Genomic DNA, 17,201 nt, shown 5'->3' on the forward strand with positions numbered 1-17,201 from the left:
AATAGGCTTTAGATATAGAACTATATTTGGTAAACTAATATATATTGTAGGAAAAATGGATGGAAATCCAGAATTAGTATTCATTGTTCCATCTAGTCACTATCACAATACACTAAGTCCTTTAAATATAATGTGTGTAATATATTGTTAGTTTGTTTCTGTGACAGTGTTTTGTTTAGGATAAGGTAGACTGCACTGCCTGATTTCCCTTCCTACATTACTCACCATACAGTCAACACAGCTGCTAGCCTCAGGATGTGTCTCAGTGATTTAAAAGTGTGTGTTGAAGAGCTTGACATTGGGAGCAAAACTGTAGCTAAGTAATCCAGGTTCTGTAACCATTCAAGTGTTCATCTGTCTGGCATACTGCCTCAGATCCAGAAGAACAATGTTTGCATTAAGATGTTTACATTTCTTTTGCTCATCACAACACTGAAAAAATGAAATGGTGGTTCTCATTTTGGACCACAGTGTCAAAATGTTTTACTTTGAAGAGATACAATGCACTAGTCTGTTGTATTTCTAATGGAAAAAAAAAAACAGAATAGAACAGCCTGACAGGTCAGTTTAGTTCTTTTCCTAAAGCAGGAACTGGGAGATACTGACATGGCGACAAGGAGAAAATACATTGTTTCAAGACATGCAAGACCTAATTCTCTTATATGTATCTGCACACACATATAAAAATGACATATAATTATATAGGGGACATTATCTTTTTTTTTGTTTCTGGTGCTGGAATGAGAAGTTAGGGGAGACACTGGTCACCTGGAGAATAGATAAGGTGCCCACCCCTGTACATAAAACATTCAAATCCATCTATTTATAGCTCAACCAGGGCATGCAGCCTGTTAGTTGAGCCTGACTGGGTCTCAAATGAATGATCTGAATTTGTTTTTTTATGAAATGAAAAGAGGAAAGCAAAAAACAAAAAAAGAATGTTAGGAGAAATTAAACACAAAAAAAATGGGTGTACTTAACTATAGGTATATTGCTGGCATTTAATTATGCACAGTATGTCTTAACATACTAGGGTACTAAAAATCTAGAGCATCCTTGAAAATATAACCAGGGTGCATTCAGTGTAGTATGGGTACATTTATATTTTTGGTCTGAAAACCTGCGGAATCTGACCATGACAGCCTTGTTATTACACTGAAATGTGACATTTTTGCTCAAGCATTTAGCAGCTTTATTTCTTGGAGCTCTTTCAGAGAGTCATAGTCCTTTAAATGTCCAGGAAATAAGTCCAACAATATGCCAAACCACTATTTAAGCATATCTCATTCACATTATGATTTGAAATGAAGAATTGTATTTAGTCAATTTAGAAAGGCTAAAATGGGTAAATGTCAGCACTGTTGAACTCTACAGCAGTCAGCTTTTGGAAAGGTAATTTTTGCTTGGGTGTTGGGCATTTGTGATGCTGACATGCCCAAACCTTGCAGCTCTCTTCAGGTCCACATGACTAATTATCTTGCAAGGTCACTATGACTTCTGAGGCATTGTTTTTTGAAAAGAAAATCCATAAAACAAGGGTAAGGGACAAACATCTGCTTTATTTGGAAACTGTTTCTCAATCAACTATTTTAATAGATATAAAAACCTGAAAAACATTACTACACAAACACTACTGACACCGGATGCTCACTGAAGACAGCAAATCTATGCCACACACAAAAAAAGACCTGTATACAGAGTAGGTGCTCACACTGAAATACATATATGTATAATTTACTGTATGTATCAGATTTTTGCTGATCACCCAACTGCACTCTACTGCTTTTTCCAGCATGTCCCACTACCACCAGATTTCGTCGGCAGCGCTGCTGCGTGTGCTAGCCCTCTCCCGGCCCTGCAGACGCAACATCTCCAGCACGCTCCTGGCATAGGCGTCACGCAGGTTCAGCCCCGCAGCCGTCACGTCGGAGGCGGAGCTTCGCGTCAGGCGCCTCAGCGCCTCGCCGTGCCGCAACGCAGCCTCCTTCATCTTCAGCGTGAAGTAGCAGGCAGAGAAGCGGTCGTTGATGATGGCAATGGGCAGGGCGAGGATGAGGATGCCTGAGAGGATACAGATGAAGGCCATGACCTTGCCCATGGCTGTGTCAGGCCTGATGTCACCATAGCCCACGGTGGTCATGGAGGTGGTGGCCCACCACCATGCACAGGGCACGTCTGTGAAGGTAGTTTCAGGCATGTCATGCTCGATGGCGTACTCCAGCGTGGCAAAGATGGAGATGCCCACGGAGAGGAAGAGCATCAGCAGACCCACCTCCTCATAGCACTGGGCAATCGTCATGCCCAAAGACTTCAGACCTGACGAGCAACACATGCTGGGATTTAAGCACAGGTAATATGAACCACTTCACAAAAAGCCATTAAAGCTATACAACCCTGTATGTCCAGCATAAAAGGCATCACTCAAGATGAACAACTTCTCCCTAAAATCATGAGAGGAAGAGGGAGTAAAATATCAAATACTGAATAATGTATGACAAGATGCACTGTACACACCCAAAATATAACACAAAGTAAAAAAACACAAAGAGTAAAAAAATCTAATATAAATTAAACAAATATTTGCAACCTGATGGAAGTACAAGTGCTAACTGTGATTTTAAGCACTGAAAGTCTTACTGTTGTAGGAGTGCTTAACCAGAGAGCCACTTAAATGCTTATGTTTAAATCCCTCAGTGGAGGACATTTATAAAAGCTTTTTTTTAGTGTTTAAAGGTTTCAGCCTTCACAAATAGCAATGTTGATGTGTGAAGTTTAGGGTGAAGGTTTATGAAAAAAAGATTTAACACCATCCAAGAGATGTCAGTCTCTAAATATAGGCTGCACCGAACAGCTGTTATCATTTCACACTCTAAAATTGCACAACACTGCATTTCTTTATTTATCTCTGTCAACCACACTGAATGCATTTACAATGTGTAGGGCATTTCGAAATTGAAACTTGCCTATTTAGGCTTGTATTCATAAAACTTTATATGCCTTACATATATGTATATATGTATAAATGTTATATAACAGTTTATGTCTCCTATATATATGAAATGATCAAATGAAGGAGTTGTGCATACAAAACATGCTTTCTCAAATTTAGCTTTCCTGAGTTCAACAAAGACATTTAGATCCTTTGTACTTTTACTATAAAGGTTTAGGAACTCAGGGATATATTTGTCCCCTTGTTATTCCCCTGTATTAGATATTTCATTTGCATAAAATATTTGTTATGAAAGTACCTGAACTTAAAATAAATACTCCTAAAGGGAAAACCAATTACACAATTGATTTAGAGGGGTGTCACGCAACTGCCCCTAGTCCATGACTACAACACCCATCTTCCCCAGCACAACCTCATCAGATCCTTATCACCAGTTTACTAGTGTCACCTATATTGCATCTTTGCTACACTATTTAGTCTCTCTTGTTCTGTTTATTCATTGCTAAGTATTATCGCCTTTCTGTCACGAGTACTGAGCATGTCCCCTGATATAACTCTGGTTATTACTCTCGCCTGTTTCAGTTTACGATTGTTGCTTGTTTTGCTATAAAATAAACCCCGTTATCCGCAAGAATCTGGCCTGGTCTCAGATGTCACGAGGGGCAGGTATTGTGTATGTGTTGGCTGTAAATAGAGTCCATCACTTTGTTTTATGACTTTTATATGGATTTATTTCTCTTTAACTTTCCCATGCTTGTTAGATGTTAGCTTCAGAGTGCTTGCATTGGTCACATCTTGTCATGGAGAAGGTGCTCTGTGGTAATAGCAACTTTCAGATGCATGCGAAGATGGAAAATGTACTAGGAGCTATCAAATATCCATTATTTTTCATTCCCTCACTCAAATCATTGTATCTGACAGAGGCATCACAGCTGTGTTTGAATAAAGCTCATTCAGAGTTTTGTTCAAAGATATTGCCACACAGGCTGACACATCCGAGATAACCTGCCTCTATTCATTTTCATGTGCTTTGTGTTTCCCAGATCAGATTAGCCACTGCCAAGGACAAATACTTTCAGTGTGAGGCAGAGTGCAGTTGTGAGAGACACATTATTAAAATGGAAAAAACAGTAGGTTGGCTGCAGGCTGCTGCAGGTCCCTCTGTGGATTATTAGACTATCCTCACTCAGTAATAAAGTCACACAATCTAATATTCATTCAGAAAACAAATCTTACAATGTCTCCTGATAAATGTTTCATGTGAGAATGGGTAATGCTAGGACCTGTGCGATTGTGTTATTGTTTCAAGGCATCAAAACAGTGTGGGTTGAAAGATATGGGATTCAACTTGCTTTGGAAAATCTTGAACAAATAACTGAATGACTAAATTAATTTCTGGATTTGTCATGGAAGCAAAAAGTCTTACAAGCCCCCCCTTTTCTTCCTCTTTTTCTTCTAGTATTTAGTTTGCATTATGTGTTAGCCCTCCTCACATAACCTCTTCTGTTCACTCTGACATATCTGACATAAAATCGTTATTTACGATTTTTGGTATATCTGAAGATGAGGAATGTTGCTGTCCACAATTTACTAGATCAAAGCTAGTCATAGCCATATTTCCATCTATAGGTCTCCTTGTCCTACACTGATTCAATGTCAAAATATGAATAGATGACTACATTTTTGTGTGTTCTCTCTCTCTCTCTCTCTCTCTCTCTCTCCCCCCCCCAAATATAGCCCCACAGTTAAAGGTAATGAATTATGACATCTTTGTGTGGAGGGAAATAAGGGTCTATTCTTCTCTCAAACTAGGTGTCAGTTGTATCATTCCTAGTAAATAACATTTTTGATACTTTCCTTTATTTAAATATATAAAATGAAGATTCATGGATTCAATGCTGCATGACTGTTGGCAATGTAACAAAAATTTACAAAGAACTACTAGAATTCAATTAATCAGAGTTTCACCAAAAACATAAAAAGAAGACATAAAAGATCTTATTTAGAATATTTTTTTATCACTAACATATATGTCAGAAATACATCTTATCACAAATACATTTGCATCTGAAGATATCTTTCAAAGGTTTATTCTGTCTATGATTTTATCATTTTGACCTTTTTAGAAGGTATTTTCCTGTGATATTTATGACAGACATGTAAACATACAGATGTAGGTGAATTTGTGATAAGAAAGAGTCATCTAAAGTATATATTCAATGTCTTCTATTTTGATGTAATTTGACCTTCCCGTAATTCGTCCCTATAAATTATCTTCAACAGTTGTATTACCTGTTGAATGGCGTCCAAGTTTCAGCATCCTGAGAGATCTCATCAGCCGCAGAACCTGCACCACCCGTCCCACGTTCTCCAGCTCAGTGGATCCGCCATGCAGATTCTCCACTGCAAGGGTGACATAAAAGGGCAGGATGGCCAACAGGTCGATGATGTTCACCACACTCCGACTGAACTTGCATTTATCCTTCACACACATGAACCTGAGCACCAGCTCCCCTGTGAACCACACAATGCAAATGTATTCAAGGATATCCAAGATGGGGGCACCAAGGACAGTGAAGTCCAGAGAGATAAGGGCCATGTTCACAATGGACACCACCACAAAGAACACAGACAATGTTCCAAATGTCTTTGCTGCCTTTGAGGAGTCTGGCTTCTCCATGAGATCCCAAAGACGCTGCCGGAAGTCTTGACACAGCACACCATCAAAGTCCTCCTCTTTACTTTCCATTGTCTCAGCATCCCCACAGATATCCAGAGATTCCTTCATCTCTTTCCTACGGTAATATTTTTCCCTGCAACAGTGGTCTATGCGGAGCTCGTCAATGCCCCAGTATTCAATTTCTTGCAGGAAGGAGACCACACATACCTCCTCGCTAACATGCAGATGACCTGTTTTGTAGAAGTTTATTATGTACTGAAAGGTCTGGGAGCTGCGGTCAAAGAAGAACTCATTTTCCAGAAAGTCTGCATCATCACACAAGTCTAAGGCTGAGTCTCGGGTGGAGAGAGCCAGCTTGCCCAGTCGAGTCTCTGGGTGAGAGGCCAACAGCTCCTGGGACAAAATGTACCGGCTCCCTCCAACATTGATGATGAAGAAGTCCAATGAATTTTCTATTGGTGCAGGAGGTTCACTGAAGAATACACTAGAATCCAGAGACAACACTGAGTCACTGTCCTTATAGAACTCCACTGCACCTGAGGCATCAGGGATCATAGTGCTCTGTGTACTGCTGCTACACAAAGAAAAAAACAAATGAAATGAACATGTTAAATAAATGAGTTTTCATATTCATATGAGTATACATGTTTATAGAAGAAGAGTAATCATAGAGTAGAACTATCCTGATTTGTGTTACGATATATTTAAGCAGGCTTACTGATGCTTGTATCCAATTCTCTGATGAACTTTTATATCCTTTCATGTAGACATTGTAGAAATGTCACCAGGAAATTGGAAGCTTGCATTACTACTACATATGTCCTTTTTGAAGTTCTCATCAGTAGATGAGCAAATTCCTTTAATGCTCCTTCCTCTAGCACTGATTGATCACACACCAAATACGGCAACAAGAAGAAGCCTTTGGCAGTGTTCTACTTCTTTATAGCTGCTCATTGAGATTTAAATATTTTAGCTGGTCAGGCTAATTAATTGGTCCAATGTTTCTATTCTGGTAATCATTAATTCTCTTTGGTACGTTCTTCTCTATAATATTGTCATGGTGGCAATTTTTAGCTTTGAATTTTTAATCAATTTAATCTCATGAACTAGCAGTGCAGATATCCCAGTGCAAATCCCACACACTCCAAAAGTCACATGAACATGCTGAAAGCTTTTGCAATATTTGGAGAAAATGTACATCCTTTCAAATGTTTTTATTCACCATTTGCACTCAAAACCTTGAGTGAGTAATTTCATTTCCCCTCTTTGTTAAATTTTATTTTAGGAGCACAATGTCATATTCACAGTTTCTAGGAAATAATTGCAATGAGCATATTGACATGTTCAGAGGCGTATGGTAATTGGTTCTCTAAATAAACAGTACATGTAACTGAAACGTTTCATAACTGGAATAAGAAAATCAGCACAATGATTTTAATTCACTAAGAGATAATTTATCATGAGCTTGATTAACACAGGATGAGTCAGTCTGGTAAAACATTTTGTGAAGATTTATTTTTAAAATAATTAATGTTCACAAAATTAATAAATTAAAGAATACACTGAGAACTAGAAGAGTAATCGTCCAGTGATCAGGGGCTATTAAAGTCGGGTACCCTAAAAAACATTTTCTTTTTATGAAGTTAATCGTTACTGGGCAGCCTACGCATACGACTCTTCATTAAGTAGCCGAGCTGTGTACTGCAGAGCGATTTGAAAAGGATTCTCTAGTATTGCACAGGATATTTGACTTTTCTAGTAATAAACGTAAACTTATATGGTATATGCAAATAAAACACTTACATTAGGACAATATCATTAAACACAAAACCAAAGTAGCATTATAATATGATAACTTAATGTCCAGCCTACTTCATGAGAAGTCGGTAGTCAGATGAAAGGTGTTAAGATCAGAGTTCATTCTCCTCTTTGCAATTCCTCTTTTTTGCCAGTTGATAAGATATTTTGTTTTGCTTGTTCAGCAATGTGTAGTTCATAATCCAGTGCATGATCGGATCCCAGATCTGTTAAAAAAAAAAAAGAGGTGCTCGAGCAGCCTGTAAATTTGAGTTGATTCGGAAGAGTTCAGAACAGTTCTGCAGAACACCGCGCTCTGGCACTTCACACGCATTTTAGAGCGAGGTCAATCCACGAGCCAATCAGAGGACTTCCATGCTGCTACGCAACAAACTCCCAGACACACAATGCATCTGAATCAAATTAAATGAGATCTAGTTCACAAAGTCTTCACTTACAGAATAAACGTTTTTTGATTATATGATTATTATGCAAATACTAACAAGAACATGATATCAAGGACACCTGAAAGGATATATAGATATGCACAAAGTCATATTCACAAAGTGTTCACTTTCAGAATAAAGGTTTTTTGATTATATGATTATTATGCAAATAGTAACAAGAGCATATCAAGGACACCTGAAAGAATATATAGACTGTTAAATAAGCCATGCGTTCTTGTTGGAAGCCAGTCTTTGTCTTCTGCATCTCAAGCAGGCAGGGGTAACAAATATTGCTATTTAATTTATGTAAAAGATAGGAAGATACTTATCTGAAAGTTGCTTATGAAGCTATTGTGACCATAAAATATCTGAAAAATAAATCTTCACATCTTTAAGATTGGGTAAGATCTAAATATTAATGCATTGGGCATTGGAATATTTAATATGTTGCATTGAATTTCCAAGCGTTGTAGATTGAATTTTCACACTACACTTGTTGCGCCAAAAACTGTATTACTGAGGTTTGATATTATTCGTTTAATAAAATGACATTGAACGGTATAATGGCTTTTATTAAAAAGATGACCTAGAATAAAAGTAGGGAAAAGCAGGCCAGGTGCGGATCATGACAACATACGAAGCGACCGTTTCTACAGTGGCCTCTGCTGTTGATGAAAAGTATCACTTCTGATACCGCAAACAGAGGAGGAATTTCAGATCATTTATGCATTTGTTATGTTTGTTTTTATATTTTGCATTTTAATGTTCATAAAATAGAGTATCTTCTGTCATAGAGACATAGAGTTCTTCTGATGACTTAAATGTAAAATTTAATCTGTATGTGTTTTTGCATTTCGGTACACGTAGGTTAAAACTTAAAAGTGTGTTCTATAAACCTTTCACATTATTTTGATTAATGTTTTATACTATATTTTATTGAATTAGTTAATTTTTACCAAAAAAAATGAAGAAAGAATTCCTCCCGTCTCTTTTTAAGGAGAGCCGATGAAGCTAAAATATGAAGGCTACAGGACAATTAATATTTTTAATCAACACTGTTAGTTTGACACATTGTTTGTACAGGAGAGGTTGACCAGGTCACGTGTCCACACGCCCACACTTTTCAAACGCCATGTTGCTGATTCTTCTCAGTTGAGTTTTTCTTGATTATCACCCATCGACTGGATAGTTGTATGTTGTAAGTGCATTTTTTAATTCACGCAATATATTTATAAATATAAAGAGTTTAAACATTATATCTCCTATACTTTGTTTTTGTAGTCTTTTATGTAGACTGCAATTTAAAAAAACATGTTTGTTTTGGTTATATTTGTGGGCGGGACAGTTCATTATCTAGCTACCTAGCTGGCTAGTTAGCTAGCTATGCTAGCTGTTTGTGCTTACCACTTAAGCCTCGAATTAAAGCCAAGATTGTATTATTGTGGTAAATATTTAAAAGCGACTTAAATTGTCTCTAAAACATGTACCATTAGCTAATGTTAGACCTTATTAACCACTGTCCATATTAAACTGCGTATTAGTTACCCAGGACAGAATGGAACCGACCAGCAAGCTTGTCTATCTTCATTTTGGCTTAAGTTACTCGCGCCAAATTTGTTTGAACCCCAAGCAGACGTCCATCTAGCCAGCTAGTATGTTCGCAGACAACTAGTTCGCTAGTTAGCTACATGTATAATGTTACACAGCAAGGTTATAAGGCAAGCTGAAGCTTACTGGCTATGGATCATGACCATTGCGCACACTGATCGCACACTTGTTGAAATTTGAGTCGTGTAAATGTAAACGTTAATGTTTGCCATGCCTGTAATAAACTTAGCTAGCATAAATTAGCTAGCTAGATGGAGCTCAATTAACTTGCTAGCTATATAGCTAGGTAAGTATATTTACCATTTGAACAGTGAACTGCTTTCCAATTGTTGGGAATCCCGAAAAGGTTTCGTGTAACTTGACATTGTTCATGAGTAGAACCGGGCATAATTGTGATCCAGCAGGGCTGTGTCCGAATACTCAAGGTTAGTTTAGCCTTGTCAAATCGTAGTGCGTTAGCTAGCTAGATAGCAGTAGGAATGAAAGTGAGAAACGTTTGCAAAATGTACTAAAACGAAATAGCTCGCTAGATAATAAAGCCCGCTTAAAGCTCATTATATGCTTTATGACAGTGCAGGAAAAGCTAAGGTGTCTGGTCCAAGACAGACAGAATGGAATCAGCTGGTATGCAAGAGGACCATCCTAAAGAGGTCAATGATGCGTCAAACAAAGGGGAGCAAGATGAATCATGGACACACAAACCCAAGAGCAGAATACGTATGTTCCAACATTTGTACATTAATAGTCTTAAATCATTTCAAATAGAACTAAGGGGGGGCAAAAGTTTATTCATAGAAAGCTTCTCAATTTTTGCCTTGCACTTTATTTCCTACTTGCAGACCAAGGGGAAATCATTGAAGGAAAACGAGAAAAGAAAACAGTCCAAAGACTTGACTTGCAGATGGGTAAACCAAAAGAAAAGCTGAAGTTTGAGAGTATAGGAAAGGGGGACAAACTAGGAGACATCGCTCGGGTTAATCACGCTATCGGAAAGCTCAAAGCCCCACAGTTGAAACCTCTTCATAAGATTCTGTATGATCGTCCAGGAGCTGTAAGCATGTTTAAGTTACATATATACATATGTATACATATGTACCGACAGCGATGCCTACATGTAACACAATAACATGCCAGCCATTTTATTCCTTTAAAAATTGTACAAGTTGATGTTTCAATGTTTTAATAGGTATCATCACTGAGGAAACACATTCGATTATTTAATGGCTTCCCATTTGACATTGACAGCGACCCTTACAACAAAAAGAGGGAAAAAATGACAAGGTAGTCTAATCTTTAGTGCTGTGCTAAATGTATGGATAAAATGTATGCATATATTAAACAGTGAAAATTAATGGTAGTAGGGAATGTGAAGCCTGCTGTTTTATTTACTGACGGTATTTAGGAATTGTCAAGAAATTGTGACGAATAAACCAAACTTGAAACTTGAATTCTGTCTGTGTTTCAGGCTCCCAAAAGTACAACTCAAGACCATTTGTCAAATTCTTGATCTTGAAAGAAGTGGAAATCAGGGTATTCTGGTTGATAGGATCATACAGTTTCTCATAAACCCGACAAACTCAGGGAAGGTGAGACATATTTATTTAAATTGAACAAACATACTTTTAATTGCAAGATTCATTATTTTGTTGCTTTTTTATTTATTTATTTATTTGTACACAGCCAGTAATCCTGAAAAAGAAAAAAAAGAAAAAAACTACAAAGGATGCCAAGCGAGAGAAGAACACGACATCTAAGAACAAGAAAGAACAATTAGAAAGTGGAAAGTCTAAAGCAATTGTTACTGACTCTAGTAGTGATGAGGATGAGGATGAAGATGAAGGGGAAACTAAAAATGAAGGCACTGAGAAATCATCCCTATCAGACATTCAAAAAAAAGGCGATGATGACAGTAACTCAGAAGAAGAGGAGAAAAAAAACATGTATCCTGACGATGAGGAAGAGGTAAGTGAAAATAAAGCGATTAGATTACAGGTGAATTACTGAGTTGAAATTAATGGAGACCTTGCAACAACAAAAAAAAAGCCATCAGCCATCACCCCCCCCCCCTTTTTTTTTATCAGTTATTTTAGTTTTTGATTTTGTACAGCTTGTACATTAAAATGCTAAATATTATTAGTTTAGCATTTATGTGAGCATTTAAAAATAAAACTTGCAATATTGCTTTATATTTCTATTTTGTAGAATGTGGAAAAACAGTAAATGAACATGTGTTTTTTTGCAACGGCTCAATTATTCTTAACTTTGCAGCTCATACAATGAGAAATTTAATTTACATTGAGAATTTCAAAACGGTAATTGGTCAGAAAAAGAAACGCACTACTTAACTGCTGTGAAAGAATCCATTCTACTTCTTTATGCAAATTAACAGAAGTGGCGCAAATTCTTATTTACATTTTTATTTGTGACACACATCAAGAAGAGTAAAGAGGACTATAGTAATGTAGACCTACATTGTTTTATCAGATACAACATTACAACGTGGTTATTGGTTTGGTAATTGTTAGCTTTCCTTTGTCATATTTACTACTAAGTACTTAACAGCTGTAGTACATGGCACAAGTGTCTCAAAGGGGATTTTACCCCTTTTACACAAGTTAACACAGTTTGCTGGGGTCTTGTGAAATGAAATGTCTGACATGCTTTGCTCAAAATACCACAAGGATTAAGAAACACAACTCCCTTCTCACCCTGTCAAAACAGCCCTGCTAAGAACGGCTGGTGTGAGTGCCTGTTCCTTTAAATCAAAATGGGCCACTGTTCATCCCGCCTGCTTCTTGCTTTGGGTGTGCATACTGAGTCTGGCTTTGTGCTACCATTACAGCTGTCGAGTATGAACCCTGTGAGAAACATGGCTGCCAGAGAGAACATAGTGGCGCAACCATGAGTATCTAATTCTGATAACTCTCATCATCAAATCTAAATGACTTGTTTTAATCCTTGTTCTAAACTTAGTTGTCTCATTTCACAATTTGTGGGTTGGTGGGCACTCCAGATACCCAAATTTGCACAAGCACTGAAAAGTGCATTTTTCCTATTCACTTTAAGCTGTCACTTGGCTCACTAGAAACTTAGCTCAATTTATTTATTCTGATTGTTAATTATGGTGTAGGCAGATATCCTTGTCTGCCTTGCTCCTAAATCAGAGGTATTAAAATCACAGGCCTCTGGGCCCGGGAGCTAGTCTCTGTCTAGTAGCCACTGTGATAACCTGATTGTGATCAGCCAGCAATGTTAACTGTTCTGTACAGTATTAATGTTAGAATAGACATTATAAAGAAGGTTTATTAAATAGGTGATATGTTTTGAACAGAAAATCAAGTGCTTTTGGTGTATGGTTTGAAATCTGGGTGTCATCCTAGATTTGACTCTTATTCAGTGCCCAAATCAACTGGTTAAAACATCTTTTCCATCTGCACAACATTGCCAAAATTAGGTCATCCCTCTCTCAGTATTCTGTCAAAATTCTCATTCATGTCATCTTTAGCTGTTTGGACTATTGCAACTCTCTTCTATTCAGCATTAGCTCTTCTGTTCACAGAATTCAGATTGTTCAGAACTCTGTTGCCCGCCTTCTCACCCATCATCACTCTCACCATCACATTACCCCTGTTGTCCAGCATTCACAGGCTTGCTATAAAATACTGTATTCAATTCAAAATACTCCTACTCACCTACAAAGTTCTAAATGACTTCTCTCTTTCATATCAGTATGATCCTCTCCTTCCATACAAACCTACTTGCACTCTCCATACTTCCTCAGCTGGACTGCTTACTGTTCCTTCCTCCAGCCTGCCCAGCTATGGTGATTTGTGCTTTTTCTAGATATGCTCCTCAACTCTGGAACTCTCCCCTCTGGTCCAATAGTTTGAAACTCTTTATTCAGATCTAACCTTTTTTTTATAAAAAAAAAAAGTTTTTTCTTATGTACTGACTATTATATGCGTGTTTGGGTCCTTAAAAAGTGCTATATAAATATGAAGAAATATAAAGCGTTATTATTTTGTTACAAAATAATAGAGGCATGTGATGTTTTTGTTTTTTTTCAAGTAGGTTTTATTTAGCTAGCAGTTTACAGCACTGCCTCATGAACACTTGCTATGGGAGAATGAACTGCTTTTGACATTGATTGCATCAACAGTCCAATTAATACCAACTACATAAAAAGCCATTCTTGCTACATGGATTGTCTTGTGCATGCTCAGAATCCATGTAAAGGTGACATGGAAATTAAACTTGTGTATGTATTCTTGAATTTCATCTGTCCTGAGTACTGAGTATAATGTCTTGTTTTATGTTTGTACACACTTGAGCAGAGTTCAAAGTCAAAAAAGCAAAGCAGTAAAAAGAAACCCACCCCAAAGAAGGCAGTGAAGAAAGCTGAGGACACTTTTGACCAGTCCCTGTCAGATGGTGACTCAGATGAAGACACAAATTTTAAAAAGGTTTGATAAACATTTCTAATATCAACGAGTGTGTGTGTGTGTGTGTGTGTGTGTGTGTGTGTGTGTGTGTGTGTGTGTGTGTGTGTGTGTGTGTGTGTGTGTGTGTATTTGTGTGTGAGTTTGATACAACAGACCATGTGGATCCAACTTTGATCAAAATTTGACAGACATGAAAGCTAAAGAGGCAGAAAAAAAAGGGGAAAAAAATTATTGTTTTGTGTTCACAAACCAAAAATGTTTCTGGTAAGCCCATATATTCTCTGACTATTTTATTCTTATGACAAGACTAAGAATAAACCAGTTGCCCTGAAGAAAGTGCTGGCAAAGCCTGTTCCTAAAACCAAGAAAGCAGACAGTAGTAGCAACAGAAAAAAAAATACTGTCCGCAAGAGCCAAGGTAAGTAGCACGTGCTATACATGGGGTTCTTTTTAATTTTATATATAGATATCTTTTGTTTTTCCTAGTAGATTTAAGATTATTAATTTGAAATCTCCTTATTTCAGTAAAAAGTGAAAGCTCAGATGATGATGATGATGATGATGATGAGCCCCTAATTAAAATGATTAAAAAGCCACCAACAAACGAACAGTTGAAAGGAGCTGTCGGGGACCTCCTGAAAGATGCAAACTTGGGAGAAGTGACAATGAAGCAGATTTGCCAACAAGTATGTACTTAATACATTTTGAGCTCGTTGGAAAAGTGCTGTTAGCAAACTTTAAATTTGGTATTTTATTCTTCCTTTTAGGTTTATGACCTGTATCCTGAATTTGATCTGACAGACAGAAAAGACTTTATCAAGCAGACTGTGAAGAGTGTAAGTATTTTATGGACTTGCATGTTGGACCAAAGCAGATTTTGCACTGCTGTTAAAATATATTGGGCCATTTCTTTTCTTTTTTATTAAACCCAGTCACCTAATAATGAGTCGTCATAAGTTGTTGTTGTTTTGTTTTGTTTTTTTCTCAGAATTGATTACAGATGAAAGAATAAATATTTTAAGTGTATAATGGGGTTCTTATATTTTCAGAATCCCTCACAAGGAAAGCCACTGTGTATATAATGTATAAGAACTGTACCCAGTGTTCTTTAAACTATGAAACGAGAATCACTAAAAAAAAGCTTTATATGCTGCGCAGATGCATATTTTAAGTTTAAGTGACTCTGAGCAGAAAAAATATCATAAGCCATTTACTTAGCTAGGAATCTAAATTACAAAATGCAGAACAGTTTAGCCAGTTAACTAAGGCTTAACTAATTTGTATCAGGTAAGGGATCCTCTAATTTTTCTGATTTAAATCATGTTATTTTCATGTCTTTCACAAGGTTTACTCGTCTCTTTTTACAGTTAATATCCTAAACTAAAAGGAGGGAGAGACCAGTGTAGAAACGCCGGGGAGTGCATAAGTGTGTATAATTCCCATTTTTCAGGAAAGCACTGGTCACTGCTTATATTATCTTTATTTTGATACAGAATTCTTGAATAGCTTTGCATCCATTTTTGTATAGTTTTACATTTGGAAATACATGTATAGTTTTGTATAGTACATGTCAAATATATGTATGTTTATACATGCATATAGTTTTACATGTACTCTCCCAAAGAAATTAGATTTTGTCCTAAATTTTGATTCAAAAGTAATTTGTTGTGATGGCAAAACATCTGACTTGATTCACTGTCATAAGTAACATAAGTGTCATTTTACTATTTGTTATTTATTGGTTTGAGGTGTGTGTGTGTGTGTGTGTGTGTGTGTGTGTGTGTGTGTGCGCGCGCTTGTCTGTACGTGTGTGTGTGTGTGTGTGTGTGTGTGTGTGTGTGCGCTTGTCTGTACATGTGTGCATGTTTCCGAGAACACATACATATGTTTTTTTGGTTTTTCTTTTTTTATTTTTCTTTTTTTTTTGTTATTTTTCATAGTATGTTTTGAGTCTCTTGGTCTGTAGATTGCTTTTATAATTGATAGTCTAAGTTCTTGTTATATGCGAGTGACTGACCTGCATAATATGATGTCATAGATTATATACTGCCATGTAAATATTGTTTTGGGGGTTTGTTTGTTTTTTCTTTTAATTCTTTAATAGTTATTTTATCATCAGCATGCAAGTTAGTGACCTGTTGCCTGCTCATTGGTTTTTTGTTTTTGTTTTTGTTTTTTTTAAGTTCTGAGTGTCCATGTAGGATTTTCCTGTAAAGGACCCTCACATAACTGAATCTGTCCAAATAAAACATTTTTATTGCTTTGAAATAATGAACTTCCTTCTCACATATACATATATTAGTAAATAATACAGCAAGGCAAAGCAAACAGGGGAAGTTGGGTGTAGTTGTTTACAGATGTGGTTGATTTAAAGTACAGTGTTGTAACAGCTGATTTCACATCAAATATGAATTTATAAATTTGAATATGAATGTTTTAATTATCAAATCCTGTACATTTTTCTATATATCTGTAGTTACATTATAAACTATTTATTTTCTCTCCATCATAGTATCCAGAAAGCAAAATCTAAATGAGGCATTAACTGACAATTAATGATGTGCAACCATTTTCTTTTGTAGATGTATGTTCAGTTTTAAAAGTTAAGTCAGAAAAGTTACTGGATTCTACCTGTGCTACCCCTGGGGGAAAAAAGTATAAAAATCTATGATGGAGGTTGGCTTCCTGTGCACAAACAGCCATAGAAACAGTCACAAGTTTGATTAAAAGTGAGGCATGTTCAAAACCAAGACCTTCAGCTCAGAAACATGCACTGCCTGGCCCAAAAAAGGTCACCACCTGGATTTAACTAAGCAAATAGGTAAGGACCTCCCATTGAATTATTATTGCATGGGTGATTGTTTCAGCTGGCAACAAGTTATTTAACCCTAACCGATGCAGTGAGCAGCTTTTCATTTGTTAAACAACCATGTTGAAAGATGTCCTGTATTTGTGGAAAAGATGTTAACCTGTTTCAGAAGGGTCAAATTATTGGCATGCATCAAGCAGAGAAAACATCTAAGGAGATTGCTGAAACTACTAAAATCATGTTAAGAACTGTTCAACACATGATTAAAAAGTGGAAGGACCATGGGGAAACATCCTCGAGGAAGGAATGTGGTGGGGAAAAAATCTTGAATGATCGTCATTGACGAACTTGGCAAACAGTAGAACTCGGATATGTTTAATAGTGAAAGTAAGCATTTACACATGCACAATGCGAAGGGAACTCAAGGGATTGGGACTAAACAACTGTGTAGCCTTAAGGAAACCACTTG

The 17,201-nt window shown here is 36.8% G+C and overlaps 2 protein-coding genes across 5 annotated transcripts; one reads left to right on the top strand and one right to left on the bottom strand.

Annotated features, from left to right (window-relative positions):
• Window positions 1–1,546: 1,546 nt before the first annotated feature.
• kcnv1 (potassium voltage-gated channel modifier subfamily V member 1) lies at window positions 1,547–7,745 on the bottom strand. 3 transcript variants are annotated; one of them, XM_081697049.1, is made up of 3 exons: window positions 7,503–7,745; window positions 5,243–6,201; window positions 1,547–2,316 (listed from the first exon to the last, which is right to left on the bottom strand). In XM_081697049.1, exons 1-3 carry the CDS (start codon window positions 7,505–7,507, stop codon window positions 1,802–1,804), a joined length of 1,479 nt encoding a protein of 492 aa, XP_081553175.1. In that variant the 5' UTR covers window positions 7,508–7,745; the 3' UTR covers window positions 1,547–1,801. The 3 variants fall into 3 exon arrangements, with proteins under 3 accessions (XP_081553175.1, XP_026858841.2, XP_081553176.1); XM_027003040.3 differs by having other exon boundaries at window positions 5,243–6,204; XM_081697050.1 differs by having other exon boundaries at window positions 5,243–6,204; window positions 7,434–7,745.
• Window positions 7,746–8,986: 1,241 nt separating this feature from the next.
• On the top strand, window positions 8,987–16,194 carry dek (DEK proto-oncogene). 2 transcript variants are annotated; one of them, XM_027003054.3, is made up of 11 exons: window positions 8,987–9,071; window positions 10,054–10,198; window positions 10,321–10,532; window positions 10,668–10,762; window positions 10,947–11,067; window positions 11,162–11,443; window positions 13,816–13,944; window positions 14,230–14,341; window positions 14,449–14,609; window positions 14,691–14,759; window positions 15,291–16,194. In XM_027003054.3, the coding sequence occupies exons 2-11, from the start codon at window positions 10,093–10,095 to the stop codon at window positions 15,300–15,302; spliced, it is 1,299 nt and encodes a 432-aa protein (XP_026858855.3). In that variant the 5' UTR covers window positions 8,987–9,071; window positions 10,054–10,092; the 3' UTR covers window positions 15,303–16,194. The 2 variants fall into 2 exon arrangements, with proteins under 2 accessions (XP_026858855.3, XP_026858865.3); XM_027003064.3 differs by having other exon boundaries at window positions 9,002–9,071; window positions 10,059–10,198.
• Window positions 16,195–17,201: the final 1,007 nt, after the last annotated feature.

This window comes from Electrophorus electricus, chromosome 14, assembly GCF_041902795.1.
Source record: "Electrophorus electricus isolate QZ-2024a chromosome 14, ASM4190279v1, whole genome shotgun sequence".
Lineage (NCBI taxonomy): Eukaryota > Metazoa > Chordata > Actinopteri > Gymnotiformes > Gymnotidae > Electrophorus > Electrophorus electricus.

What these genes read in the sequence shown, in the direction of transcription:
- kcnv1 (XM_027003040.3), bottom strand. An exon ending in ACTTGGACGCCATTCAACAG is followed by an intron (nt 2,317 to 5,242) that starts GTAATACAACTG and finishes GTTGCTCGTCAG; the next exon opens with GTCTGAAGTCTTTGGGCATG.
- dek (XM_027003054.3), top strand. Translation starts at nt 10,093, where the DNA reads ATGGAATCAGCTGGTATGCAAGAGGACCATCCTAAAGAGGTCAATGAT. An exon ending in AAGACACAAATTTTAAAAAG is followed by an intron (nt 13,945 to 14,229) that starts GTTTGATAAACA and finishes TCTTATGACAAG; the next exon opens with ACTAAGAATAAACCAGTTGC. An exon ending in TGAAGCAGATTTGCCAACAA is followed by an intron (nt 14,610 to 14,690) that starts GTATGTACTTAA and finishes TCTTCCTTTTAG; the next exon opens with GTTTATGACCTGTATCCTGA.